Below are 12,984 nucleotides of genomic sequence, written 5' to 3'. Positions count from 1 at the left end.
CCAAAAAAATTAATTAAATAAAAAAATAAATAAAAAGGGATGGGGATATAACTTCATGGTGGAGCACTTGCCTAGCATGTGTCAGGCTGCGGGTGTGGGGAGGGACAAACCCGAGCATCAAAAAAAAAGGTGAATGAAACAGTAGAAACAATACATTTTTTTTCAACAAAACACCCTGCACACATTAAAATCCTATTTTAATTGTAAGAGAAAATTTCATACATACATACACACGCACACCTCAATGGGGGAGGGAATGCTTAGAAAGTCTTACATGAAGTTCAAAGCCACTTTTATAAGAATGTGTATAGATAATTACACAGCTATGTGCTTAGAAAGAAAGACTGAAAGAAAGTCCCTTGACAAAGTAAAATACTTATCTTAGGGTGGCAAAAATGGGGATGAGAAGTTCTGATTCCCTTCTTCACATATTGTTCTAAACACTTTATGTGTTGATTTTTAAAATAATTGGGGCTGGATACAATGGCACTAACCTGTAATCCTAGCACTTGGGAGGCTGAGATAGAAGGATCACCTCGAGTTCGAGGCCAGCCTGGACTACATAGTGAGTTCAAAGTCAGCCTGAACCATGTAGTGAGACTCTGTCTCTAAATAAATAAATAAATAACCCAGCCTCAATCAATCAATCAATCAATCCTGGGAAGGGGAGGTGGTATTTTTAAGAAAAAGTGAAGTTGGGCTGGGGATTTGGCTCAGTGGTTCTGGCGCCTGCCTCCCAAGCGCAAGGTCCTGAGTTCAATCCCCGGTACCAAAAAAAAAAAAAAACAATGAAGTCATGCATCCAATAGGATCCTGCCTCCAGCTGGGGCCCCACCCCTGCATGGGAAGAGAAACGGCCAACCCTCCTAAGGCAGGAGGGTCCTCTCCACCCTGATGCGGGGGTGTGGACAGCTCACTCATCCTGGGAGGCGGGTGCTGGAGACCGATGATGATGATTCAATCCTCAGATGTTCTCAGCAGAACCCACGGGCCCCGAACTTGAGAGAACAAGGGCTGGAACAGAGCTCGGGTCCTTCTGTAGGATACGCTGACTCTCACTGTCCGGGAAGGCCCCACCCACAGGAGTTGTGCCGCTGGATGACCCTGGCCTCAGATGTGTGCTCCAGATAGAGCTCAGGAACTGGGTGGCCCAGTGAGAAAAGCTGCAGCTGCTCCGGAGGAAAAGCTCCCTCCCCGCTGGGATACATCCCACAGCGCCTGAAAGTGCCTCCTGGCCCCTGGAGCGTAAGAATCCCTGCAAGTGCACATCAGGTGGCCACTGCTCTGCTCCCTGGGGAGGTCTCTGAGAAACCAGCACCTGAGGGTCCCCACTTCCTGGTGTTCTCCCGCTTTGTCAGCCACCCCTCTGGGTTACAAAACTCACGTTCTTCCCTGAGGAAGGGGGAAAAGGGTGCCAGGGAGGGGCCCCCAGGGCGATACCCAGCAGCCCAGGAGAACTAACCCCTCAGCCAACAACAACCAAACCCCAGCAATGCTGATGCCACCAAGAAACGGACCCTGCCCCAGCAGGTTCTGAGAGGACAGCAGCCTGGCCAGCCCCTTGGGCCCAGCCTGTGACAGACCCTGACCCTAAGTCAGAGCTGCAGTCAGACTCCCAGCCACAGAACCTGTCAGAGGATTAAAATATTCTTCTTTTCAGCCTCTACAGATTACACAGCAGTGCGAAATTTCACACCAGCCCCACATGACCACAGGTGCCCTGTGAGCTCTTCTAGTGCTCCCCTCACACTCCAACCCCAGGGCCTGTAGAAGCAGAGCAAACTGGGAGCCACACAGCCAGGGGCCAATCCCTGCGCCACCATGTCCAGCTGGTGAACTTGGGTAGGTTTCTCAGCCACAAATGTCAACAGAAGTGGTGCCTGCGGGGCTGGGTTATGGTGAGAGGTAAGTTAGTCTGTGCCAATCACTTAGCCGCCTGCACACGAAGAGTCCCACGTGGCTGTTGCCTCAGTCCCTCGCGGTCAGTCCTGCTCCTGTAACAACCCCTGCAGGAGGGCCGTCTAGCCTACTTCACTTCCACAGCTGTCCCCGGCACTAGTGTCACCAAGTAAATGACTAAGAAGACTGTGGAAAGTTTAGGAGGGCTAGAAAAAGCTGTGGGTTGCTTTTTATTAATTATCCTTTTTTCCCGGCATGGTGGGAGGGAGAGAGATAGGGAGGGAGGGAGGAATAAATAGCCACAGACATGAAAAGATGCTCAACACAGTCATTTGGAAAATGCAAATCAAAACCATGCTAAAATATCACTTTAAGGGTCATAATTTATTTAAAAAGAAAAAAATTAACAAGCATTTACAAGAATCTGAAGAAAGTGCAAACACCACTGATGGAAATGTAAAATGATGCAGCAGTGCAGGAAACAGTTTAGCAGCTGGGGATGGTGGCACATGTCTGTAATATCAGCACTCTGGGAGGCTGAGGCAGGAGGATTGCTATTTTTGAGTCCAGCCTGGAGAACTTAGTAACTTAGTGAGAAATAAAACAGGGTTGGGGATGCAGCTCAATGGAAAGGCCCTGGGTTTAATCCCCAGTATGGCAAAATAATAATATAATTAGTATTACTACTACTACTACCATTTCTAATAATAATAATAATAATAATAATAATAAATTTTTTAAAAGGAAATAATTTGGAGATCCTTCATCAGGACAGAGAATTGGCCAGCAACTGGTAACTGAGCAGCAGCACGACAGTATGGCCCTGCTCGGAACATGCGCTCAGAACAACCCGGACTTGCACTCCATTACCCCACAGTGCCATTCGCAACGGGGAACAGGAAGAAACAACTTAAATGTCTGTTAATGAAGGAACGAATATGCAACACACATCCAGGCTGAGCATCCCAAATCCAAACATGCAAATTCCGAAATGCTCCAACACCCAAAACTGTCAGTGTGCTAACGCGATGTCACCACTCCTCACACAACAGGGTACAGTCACGAGAAGGTGTGCCAAAACACACTGCATAAAATGACCTTCAGGCTGTGCCTGGGGCCCAGGAAACAAATCAGTTTCGTTTCATGTGTTTCATTTGAGTCCACCTCCCAGGTACACTATTAAATATATACAAACATACTCAAAAGAACTCCTGAAAACCGATCCACTTCAGACTCAAACTTTTTGGGTCCTGTGTACACACACAACAGAACACGAGTCAGCCCAAGAAGAGAATGAAACCCTCGTACGGACTGCAATACGGATGAACCTGGAAAGCAGACCAGGGGAAGAAGCCAGAAACAAAAGGTCACCAATGCACCATTCCATTTACATTAAACATCCCAAAGAGGCAAATCCGCTGTAACAGAAAACAAGCTGACAGTTAACAGGAACCGGGCAGGGGCAGGCTTTTCTTTAGGAGTGATAAAAATGCTTTGAAATTTGACAGAAATGATGACTGCATAATAGGATTGAAGGACTAAATGCTACTGAAAGTTCACTTTAAAATGGTTATGTTATGTGAATTTCATCTCAATAAAAATCACAGGGCCTGAAGTACAGCTTGCCTAGCATGCACAAGGCCTTGGGTTCAATCCCTAACACTACAAGAAAAAAATTTTTAAGAAATACAGCCAGCCGTGATGGTTCACACCTGTAATCCCAGCACTCAGGAGGCTGAGGCAGGAGGATTACTGGGCATTCAAGGCCAGCATGGACTACCGAGACCCTGTCTCAAAGAATGTCCCCCCAAAATAAAGTAAAATAAAACACACATAATTAAACAAAAAAGACTTAGACATATACTATCAAGAAATGTCCAATCTACATGCATTAGAACTTTTCCTCTGCCAGGCATGGTAACACTCCCGAACCCTAGTGGCTTGGGGAAGCTGAGGCAGGAAGGTTACAAATTTGAGCCCAGCCTGGGGAATTTAGCAACTTAGTAAAATCCTGTCTCAAAATTTTTAAAAATACAACAAAAAAAGACCTGAGGAGTTAGCTCAGTGTGAAGGCACTGGGTTAAATTCCTGGGGTGCCAGACACTGCTGCCTGAGAAAGCTGGAGGATGCAAACCAAGGGGACACACACAGCTCGCTGAGGTCCGGGCGGCTGGAAGACTCACCCGCACGATGATGCCCATGCGCTTGCTTTCGTAGGTGAAAGGGAAGATCTGCAGGATGGTGAAGTTCAAGATCTGGTCACCAGGGGTCCTCAGCTGCACAGAAGACTGGTCTCGGCCCACCAGGGTGAGGCCCACGCTCTCTGTCCACTGGACCAGGGCCACCTAGAAGGAACGCAGGGTCTCAGTCAGACACCCGTGCACCAGGCAGAAGTGAGTGGGCAGAGACGGGTGAGGGGCAGGCAGTCGCTGTCCCAAGGCCAGCAAGGGTTCGGGCCCAAGGGCTGCAGTGCTGCCATCACAGAGCCTTGGCCTCTGGGTACATGTCGGGGGGCTGCCACCCTCAGCGCTGCCCCTCCTGAAGACCCCAGAGCAGACTGGGCCACAGGTGCAGCAGAGCGAGACCCACAGGACTCAGACTTGCAGGGCCACCAGCCACCTCTGCAAGATTCGGCACCAACCCATACCCCACAGGGAAAGAAGGGGCGGGCACCATGGGCACTGCAGCTTCTGCTCTCCCTCAGGCTCACATGCACCCACTGGGCTCTGCTGGGCAGCTCTGGCCCCCAGGGCATGTGCAGCAATCACTGAGGGCATCTACAGCTGTCCCATTTGGGACAGGGTGCTGCTGGCATCAAGTGGCCATGGCCACGGTGCATGGGACACCCCCACCAGCCATGCAGCCCCTGGCAGCAGTGCCAAGGTGGAGAAGTTCAGCCTGCACCGGTGGGGAAACAGGCTCAGAGAAGCTAAAGGAACAGGTGGGAGGATGGCAGTGGCAGAGTCCAGGCCAGTGCCCCGTCCCACGCGACTCATCTCCTCGGTGGCTCAATGGGATCTGACCCCGGCCTCAGCCAGGCCCATCCCACTGAGGGCAGAGGCAGGGCATTGGAAACTCCAAGAAGCGGCCCAGGCTGGTCACGTGAGTGAGGGGGGCCAGGTGGGGATGGCGGCAGAGGAGCCACCCCGCTACAGCGGCAGCAACCGCCAGCCATGACACACATGCAAGGAGCAGGCTGCCCTGCAGGGACAAAGCAGGCCCAGGGTAGCCGCAGCATCCAGTTTCTCCAGAAAAGCTGGAACTCTGGACTTGTCCCTGAGACCTCCTAGCTTTTCAACTATGCAACTCGTTGGCCTAGCTTAGAAGTCCAAGAAGAAAATAAGACATCTGCAGGTGCCCAGGCCCTTGGGTGTCCAGAAATGGAAGGAAACAGCAGCAGGAAAGGACGGGGGAGAGGGAAGAAGGGAGATGAGGTCACGGGTGTCCCCCAGCCCTTGCCCTTCACCCCACTGCACAGGACGGAGGCCTTGATGGGTACGAGGCAGGAACCAGTACGAAGCCCCCAAGTCCTGCCGGGCTGCACTGCAGGGTCGCCATGCTTACTCCCCAGAGACAAGAATGACCAGCTCTTCGTGGGAGATGAAGAATCTGAGATTCTAGCCAAGTGAGGTGGTGCACACCTATATAATCCCAGCACTCTGGGAGGCTGAGGCAGGAGGATTGAAAATTCTAGACCAGGGCTAGGGATTCAGCTCAGTGGTTTCACCGCCTGCCTCGCAAGCACAAGGACCCAAGTTCGATCCCTGGTACCAAAAAGAAAGAAAGTTCTAGCCCAGTCTAGGCAACTTAGTGACTTAGTGAGGCCTGGTCTTAAAAAAAAATTTTAGGGGCCAGGGATCTGGCTCAGTGGCACGGCACCTGCCTGGCAAGCGCAAGGTCCTGAGTTTGATCCCTGGTACTACAAAAAACTAAAAAAAAAAGGCTGCAGATGTTGCTCATTGCAAAGGCCCTGGGTTCAATCCCCAGATGGGGGGGGGGCTGAAAAGAAACATTCAGTAGGGCAGGGCTCTCAGCTGTGATGGGCTGAGATGGGACTGAGCCCTGAGCCCGCAGAACAGTGGCAGGTGCCCCTCTTGAACCCCACGGCCGCACCAGGTATGGATGTGGTCAGCAGGTCCTTAGCAGGGGCCACCTTGGAACCCCCTCGTCACTATTAACGCTAATGGAAAGGAGCGGGCAGAGGAGTGGTCGCCAAAAGGGCCCACATCCTGCTCCCCAGATGCAGGCTCCCATGACAAACGGACTCTGCAGAGGACCAAGCGCGAGGACCTGGAAAGGGGAGATTGTCCCGGACGCCCCAGCATCCCAGTGTGACCACGCAAGTCCTCAGAAGGGGGCCTTTCCGGGCGGCAGCGGCCAGAAAGAGGCCAAGCAGGGGAAGGGGCAGAGATGGGATGGAGTCGTCACCACGAAACGTGGACAGCCTGCAGGAGTGGGTGGAGGAAGGACGCAGACTGTCCTGAGCCCTGACCACTCCCTGATCCTATCTCAACCTGTGACCTGCAGGACTGGGAGATAATGACTTCATTTTTAAACATCAGATACCCAGTAATTTGCTACCACAGCAACAGGAAACAAACACAGGAAGTTTTCCACTTTTAATGTCAAACAAGCTATCTTATTATACCTGATCCAAATCCACAGGTGCAGCATCTAAAAAAGATAAAGAAGCCAGGAGGGTCCCACCATCTTCTTACATAGCTTAACCTCAGGGCAGTGGGCCGAGGCGGCGTCTGGGGCACGGAGGGCAGGGCTCCGGTGGAAATGCAACGAGCCATGGTGAGCGGACCTCGCTCACCTCACCTCCTGACTGCTCCAGCCCGCCCAGCATGCACTGCAGAATTTGGGTCACCTCCTCCCTCGACCACCACCTGGGGCTCCCCAGGTGACGCAGCCACTGCCCGGCATGAGAGAGGACCCAACGCACATCACCGGCCCCAGGAAAGACCAGTTCCAAATTCAAAATACGAATTCTACTCAATGCACACTGTTGTCACACCACTATAAAGCTGAAACATCCTGAGTGGAATTATCCCAATTTTTATATAACTTTTTGCTCTGAAATGTTTCTAACAGTTGCTTTTTGATTGAAGGTGGTGAGTCACTTTTCCGGGGACTCTGTTGCAGGGCTGTGAACCTCCAGCGCTATATTTATCAGGGTTCGCCCCGAATTTCCTCCAGGACAGCTCTGCAGAAGCCAAGAGGAAGCCTGCATCTGGCTCCCCAGCTCTTGGAACCCAAGTGTTACACTGGCTGACAGCTGCTCCCCGAAGGAGGCATTAAGCTGGGGCTCAAAACCGAGGTTTGTATCCCAGTGGCACTGCCAGCTCCTCTTCCGTTAGACCCTTCAGAGTAAGGGGCGCCAAGTAGGCATTTCTCATCTCTTCCTGCTCAGAAAGTGTCATTCATCTTTATCATCCGTAGCTGGCTCTGCTCTGCTTGCTCTCTCCTCAGATATGTGCTGGTGATAGGAACTGAGTTGTTTATTTGTTTGTTTATTTGTACCAGGGATCGAACTCAGGTTTTCGAGGCAGGCAGCGGCACTACTGAGCTAAATCCCCAGCCCAGAACTGAGTTTGTACTAGCAAGAAGTTATTTTCATGCCAGTCCCCTGCTTGAGGTCATGCGGTAAGGAGTCAGCCAGGACTATGTGGCTTTCAACTCTGACCAGTTGAAGACTGTCACATTGACCTCCACTTTTCAAACAATCAGGTCATGATGGCTTTTCTTCCCCCACCGGTCTTCCTTTGAAAACTCCTGAATTTACTTACTTGTTCAATTTAAAGATTCTGTGCCGTGGGCTGAAATGTCTGGGTAGCCCCTCAGTTCAGGTGCTGCAAGCTAATTGCCAATGTGACAGCATCTGGGAAGGGATTACATCATCAAAGGGCTGTAAAGGACCTCACAGCCGCTCACCCCTTCTGCCAACGAGACACAGGGGAGTCAGCCTGCTAGAGGCCAGAGAGCAGACCCTCAGCCGAGAACAAACCTGCTGGGCCCTTGAACTAGGACTCCCAGTTCCCGACCCATGAGAAACACAGTTCCACTGGTTTGGTTTGGTTTGGCTTTTTTTGGTCCCGGGGACTGAACTCGGGTCTTTGAGCCTGCGCAACAGGCGGCAAAACCACTGAGCTAAATCCCCGGCCCAGTTCCACTGTTTTTAAGCCACACAATCTGTGGTACTGTGTCACAGCAGCCCTGAATGGACTGAGACATTCTGAGACACTCTAAGACACATTCAATATGGCCTGCTTTGTCTGTTTTCTTTTGAAGTTTAAATCAGCAAAGATCTATATACTCAAAAAAGCTTGAGTATATATAAAAAATGTTTATGGAAAGATACATTTGAAGAGAAATACTTCTGGCTTTCCATACCACTGATTTTTAAAATTTACTTAGTTAATGATATTGGGGATTGAACCCAGTGCCCTTGGACTGAGCTACATTCCCAGCCTTTCATAAAAATTTTTTGAAACAAGTCTTGCTAATTCACTGAAATCCCTGGGTTGGGCTGGAACTTGCAGTCTTCCTGCCTCAGCCTCCCAGAATCCTGAGATTATAGGCATAAGCCACCACTAGCACCACTGAAATATTTTAGCACATACATGTATTCCTTTATTTATTTTAAATAAGTAAATAAGCATCCCAACACTAGCTGAAGATATTTTAGATAGTGATTCACAAGCTAAAAAGTTTGACTAAGTTTACATTGTTCTTTACATACCAATTTAGTAATAAAAAGAAAAGGTATGATTTGGGTGCTTTCAAACATTATTGAAAGTCTTTTTTCTTTCTGGTTTATAAGCAGCTGCAACATCATTTCCTAAAGTCCTGTTTAATTACCCTGAGAAGACCTGAAAGTTCTGTGACTCAGGGCTTGCAGAAGCTCTGCTGAGTCCCCAGCGCCTGCTCTGGACTTTCCTGGAGAAAGAACCTGGAACCCGGGGCCACAACTTTATATCAACACGGTGCTTCTCCCCAAGCAAAGCTCTCAGCGAAGCCAAGGGACCTCATGGCCTCCTTCAGGATCCACATCTGACCCAAAACCCCATGGGTCCTGGGGGGGCAGATTCCAACAGGGATGAGCCCTCCAGGGGCCTTTGCTCCCACCACCACATTCCTGGGCTTCAACACCGCTGGTGTGAATGGAGCACATAAAGTCCCAAGGGACCATGGGGGAGCTCGGCAAAACTGGGGTGCTCACTCGAGCGTCAGAGGGTGAGTGGAGACAACTGCATCTTTTCCAGACAAGATGCGTTGAACCAAGCTCACTCTTCTGCTGTCCTGAGCTTTGGGTAAAGGGACCACTCGTGGTAAATGATGCAGATGGACCTTGGGTCTCAAACCCCACTGAGCCAGGGTTTTGGGGTTCTCAGGTCAGAAGAACCAGGGGTCCCAGCAGCAGTGGGAACAGAAGCCTCATTAAGGTGAACGGTGAACAAACAGGAGATGTGAGCAGACCAAACACAGGATCAAAGCCAAGCAGGAGACATTGCGATCAGGGGTCCCCTGCAGAGAGCTACTGAGAGCCCACTGCTTCCCTCGGGGCCCATCTGAAGAGCTCGGGCCAGAAGCCACCATGAAAGAGCTTTTTCATCATCTGGAGGTCAGCGATAAACCACTCTTGACAGGTTTTAATAACCTCCCTTTGTACCTGGGTCGGTGGTTTGGGAAGTGGGCCAGAGCACTCACAGTAGCGTGTGTTACTGTCGCAAGCAGGAGATGTACTGATCACAGCAGCATGCATGACACAGACTCCAGGAGCTCTCTCTAGTACCCTTCAATAAGACAAACCCCCAGACTCACACAGAGGAGCCAGCTGGTCCTAGACCAGCCTCGAAAGATTATAAATCTACCCACAGGCCCAAGGCTTCCTTTCCTTAATAAGGAAATACATTCGCTGACACACCAGACATGTAGGGCCCGAGAGTCAACTAAGGCAGCAGCTGCCCACCAGCTGAGACCGCTGGGAAAGCCACTACCAGGTAGAAATCAGGCCCACTATTTCCGGATCTGACCTTTTTCAAGAGAAGCTGATTTTTATAGAAAATTGATTGGGGGGGGGGGGGGTACCAGGGATTGAACTCAGGACCTTGTGCTTGCAAGGCAGAGAAAAGTGATTTTAAAATACTGCTCCAAAAAAATTTTTAACTCAGCATGGAGCAAACAAATCACAACCTGTCCCATTTAGGAACCAGCAGTAAGACAGTACAAAGGGCCACTCTGGGACCCAAATTTCCGGTTTGTGATATTCAACTTCCTACCTCTTAACTCTGATAAGCAAAACTTAGAAAGAATGGAATCGTAGGCATGAATGTTTAGTAATTTTTAATTGACTGTTTAAGTCCGAGGGACAGAACTTTGCATCTATGGCCCCAAGAAGGGCTCATTTGACTGTTTTCTGCAAAGTCCATAAAACACTTTCTGGTTCTGCCTCAAATATGCCCCACTCCCTTCTAAATGGACAAAATCCAACATCCTATACCCCTGTGGTTAATAAATAACACTGATGGGGTTTCTCCCTGCCCGGAAAGTTCCTGACTTCTGACCTCTGACCTCACCCACAGGGCCCAAGAGCACAGCCCTGTGATAGCAGAGCCACCTCCTCCCACACCCTTCTGACTCCACACTCTGAGCTCTGCTGTGACAGCTGAATACTGACATTGTCCCTGAGCATAAAACTGAGGCTCAGGGGACAAGAAGGCACTTAGGGAGCTGCATACACATCATGGTCACTGAAATATGAAAGCAGTCGTGGGAAAGACCACCTCATAGCTACGACAGGAACCCACGACTGCCGCCCTCCTCCCAACATGGGCTCAAATTTCCCGGTGGTTTTTATAATCAAGCTCAGCAGTAAGTATAAGGCGGTTCGAAACATGATAACTGGGACCTCTTACTATACTGTCAGGTGTGCAGGGTGTTAATGCAGACGGCAGCATAGCAGACATTACCCATGATGTCCAAAGTGGGCAGCTTCCTAAATGCTAGGCTTGGGGGACACAGGAAACAGCTGGTGTGCGTACCCACAATGCAATGGAGCCACTGAACAGCTCCTTCTTAGAGCTGGTCGCTGAAAGGGTTAGCACAGTGCACTACTAAGCGAACAGAGAGGAGATGTGGAATGATCCTGAATATGGGTAGAGTGGCCCTGAATCAAAATGCTTGGGTCCGGAAGCATTTGAAATTTCAAATTTATTTTCATATTTTGCAACACCTGTATATTCATGAGATACCTTGGGATGAAACTGAAGTCTAATGAAATTTATTTATGTTTCCTGTGCATATCACAGGTCCTAATGGTAATTTTACTCAATATTTTCCGTACACCTTTGTTTTGACTGTGACCTAGCACATAAGACCACGTGTGGCATTTTCTAATTCTGATGTCATATCAGTGCTCAAAAAGTTGTGGATTTTGAAGCACTTCAATATTCATATTTTTGGATTGTGGATGCTCAACCTGTATTTAACATATATGTACAGGGCCGGGACATAGCTCAGCGGTGCGGCGCCTGCCTGGCAAGTGCGAGGCCCTGAGTTTGACCCCTGGTACCAAAAAAAGAAAACAATATGGACAGAAGAAAAATAGGAAGGAAAAACATCAAAACGTTAACTGTGGTTATCAATGAATTGGGGATTATGGATGATTTTTTTTCATGTGTATGTTTTTTACCTTTACTATAAAAAGCTTGGGGAAAAGTAAAAACCAAAACATGCTTCCAGATGGTGTGTCCTCCAATGCTTTCCCAGTGCCCCAGGAGCAACGCCGGCTCTCCCAGGTACCACCCTGCAACCCGCGGCCACCTGCAGGGAGCTGCTTCCAGGCTGCTGTGTCCCACAGGAGAAGCACATTCATTTCCTTTCTCAGAGAAGAATCCTGGGGAGATGAGTAATAATGGGGAGACTCAAAGGCCAACTTCCAGAGTGAGCGGAAGAAGTCTATTTTTACCAAGTACAGAAGCTTCCCAAAATGGGAGGGGAGGGTAGAATAGAGCTTCACTGAACCCGGAAGATGCAGTCTCTCCCACTAGCTCACACAGGGGCCCCAAAGGGACAAGAGTAGCACAGCAGCCAAGAATAACCAGAGCCGGGTGTGGTGGCACATGCCTGTAATCCTAGCACTTAGGAGGCTGAGGCAGGAGGATCGCCAGGAGTTCAAGGCCAACCTGGGCTGCATTTCGAGATCCTGTCTCAAAAAGCCAAAAAAAAAGAATAACCAGACTGTGGGACTTTACCCAGGGTTAGCCTTGAGTGCCCCTAACATCGGTGCAGCCACCTTGGCAGAGGAGGGAAGGGCCCTGTGGGTTACCAGTCCAGCCTCTGGGCGTGGGCTGGCTGGCCCTCATCTTACCAGCCACGTGACCTTGGGAACATCCTCTAGCCAGCTTACACTGCCTCTGCAAAGTGGGCACAACCCTAGTAACGGCCTTGTCAAGGCAGATCCACAGGCGGTGCCAGGCCCGGAGCTGGTACCGGCAGGGGGCGCCCTTGCGCCTGTCGGCGGCTGCTCTGGCCTCCTCCACTGGGTCTTCACTCCTCCTCCCCAGGGCGGGCGCATGCGTGCTCTGCTTGGTCTCTAGGCTGAGGGATCAGAACCTGGACGCTAAGCCCGGGCAGCAGCGGCTCCGGGAAGCGTGAAGGCCTCACGCCGTTGTGATGCGCTCTTCCTTGCAGGTTAGCAAGGGACTCCCCCGTCCCAGTGTCCACCGCAGTCCCTGTCGCTGAGAGGCTACAGGAACCCACAGCACAAGTTTTAGCAAAACTCAGCCTCTGCTGAGCTCACAAGTGCAATGGGACTCTGCAAGCTGACAGACTTTCAAAAAAAGAGTTAGGGGGCTGGGGATTTAGCTCAGTGGTTCCGGCGCCTGCCTCGCAAGCAAGCGCAAGGACCCGAGTTCGATCCCCGGTACCAAAAAAAAGGAGTTAGGGCCGGGGATGCAGCTCAGTGGCACCGCGCCTGCCTCGCAAGGACAAGGTCCTGAGTTCACTCCTCGGTACCGGAAAAAAAAAATGAGTTAGGAAAAGCAAAGTCCAAAACTACCTATAAGTTACAACTGTGCT

At 50.3% G+C, this 12,984-nt stretch overlaps 1 protein-coding gene across 3 annotated transcripts in view; it reads right to left on the bottom strand.

Annotated features, from left to right (window-relative positions):
* Atp9a (ATPase phospholipid transporting 9A) overlaps positions 1 to 12,984 on the bottom strand; it is a 141,381-nt gene that overhangs the window by 28,151 nt on the left and 100,246 nt on the right. For all 3 annotated transcript variants that reach the window (XM_021238923.2, XM_004858042.4, XM_004858041.4), the window contains exon 15: positions 4,083 to 4,244. In XM_021238923.2, coding sequence (XP_021094582.1) covers positions 4,083 to 4,244 — 162 coding nt within the window. The remainder of the gene's footprint in view (positions 1 to 4,082; positions 4,245 to 12,984) is intronic.

The sequence above is a fragment of the Heterocephalus glaber genome, unplaced genomic scaffold, assembly GCF_053883595.1.
Source record: "Heterocephalus glaber isolate CG9 unplaced genomic scaffold, H.glaber_assembly_v1.0 deba00001673, whole genome shotgun sequence".
Taxonomy (NCBI): domain Eukaryota; kingdom Metazoa; phylum Chordata; class Mammalia; order Rodentia; family Bathyergidae; genus Heterocephalus; species Heterocephalus glaber.
The sequence above is the reverse complement of the archived record's forward strand: the minus strand, read 5'-3'. Positions and strand labels throughout refer to the sequence as shown.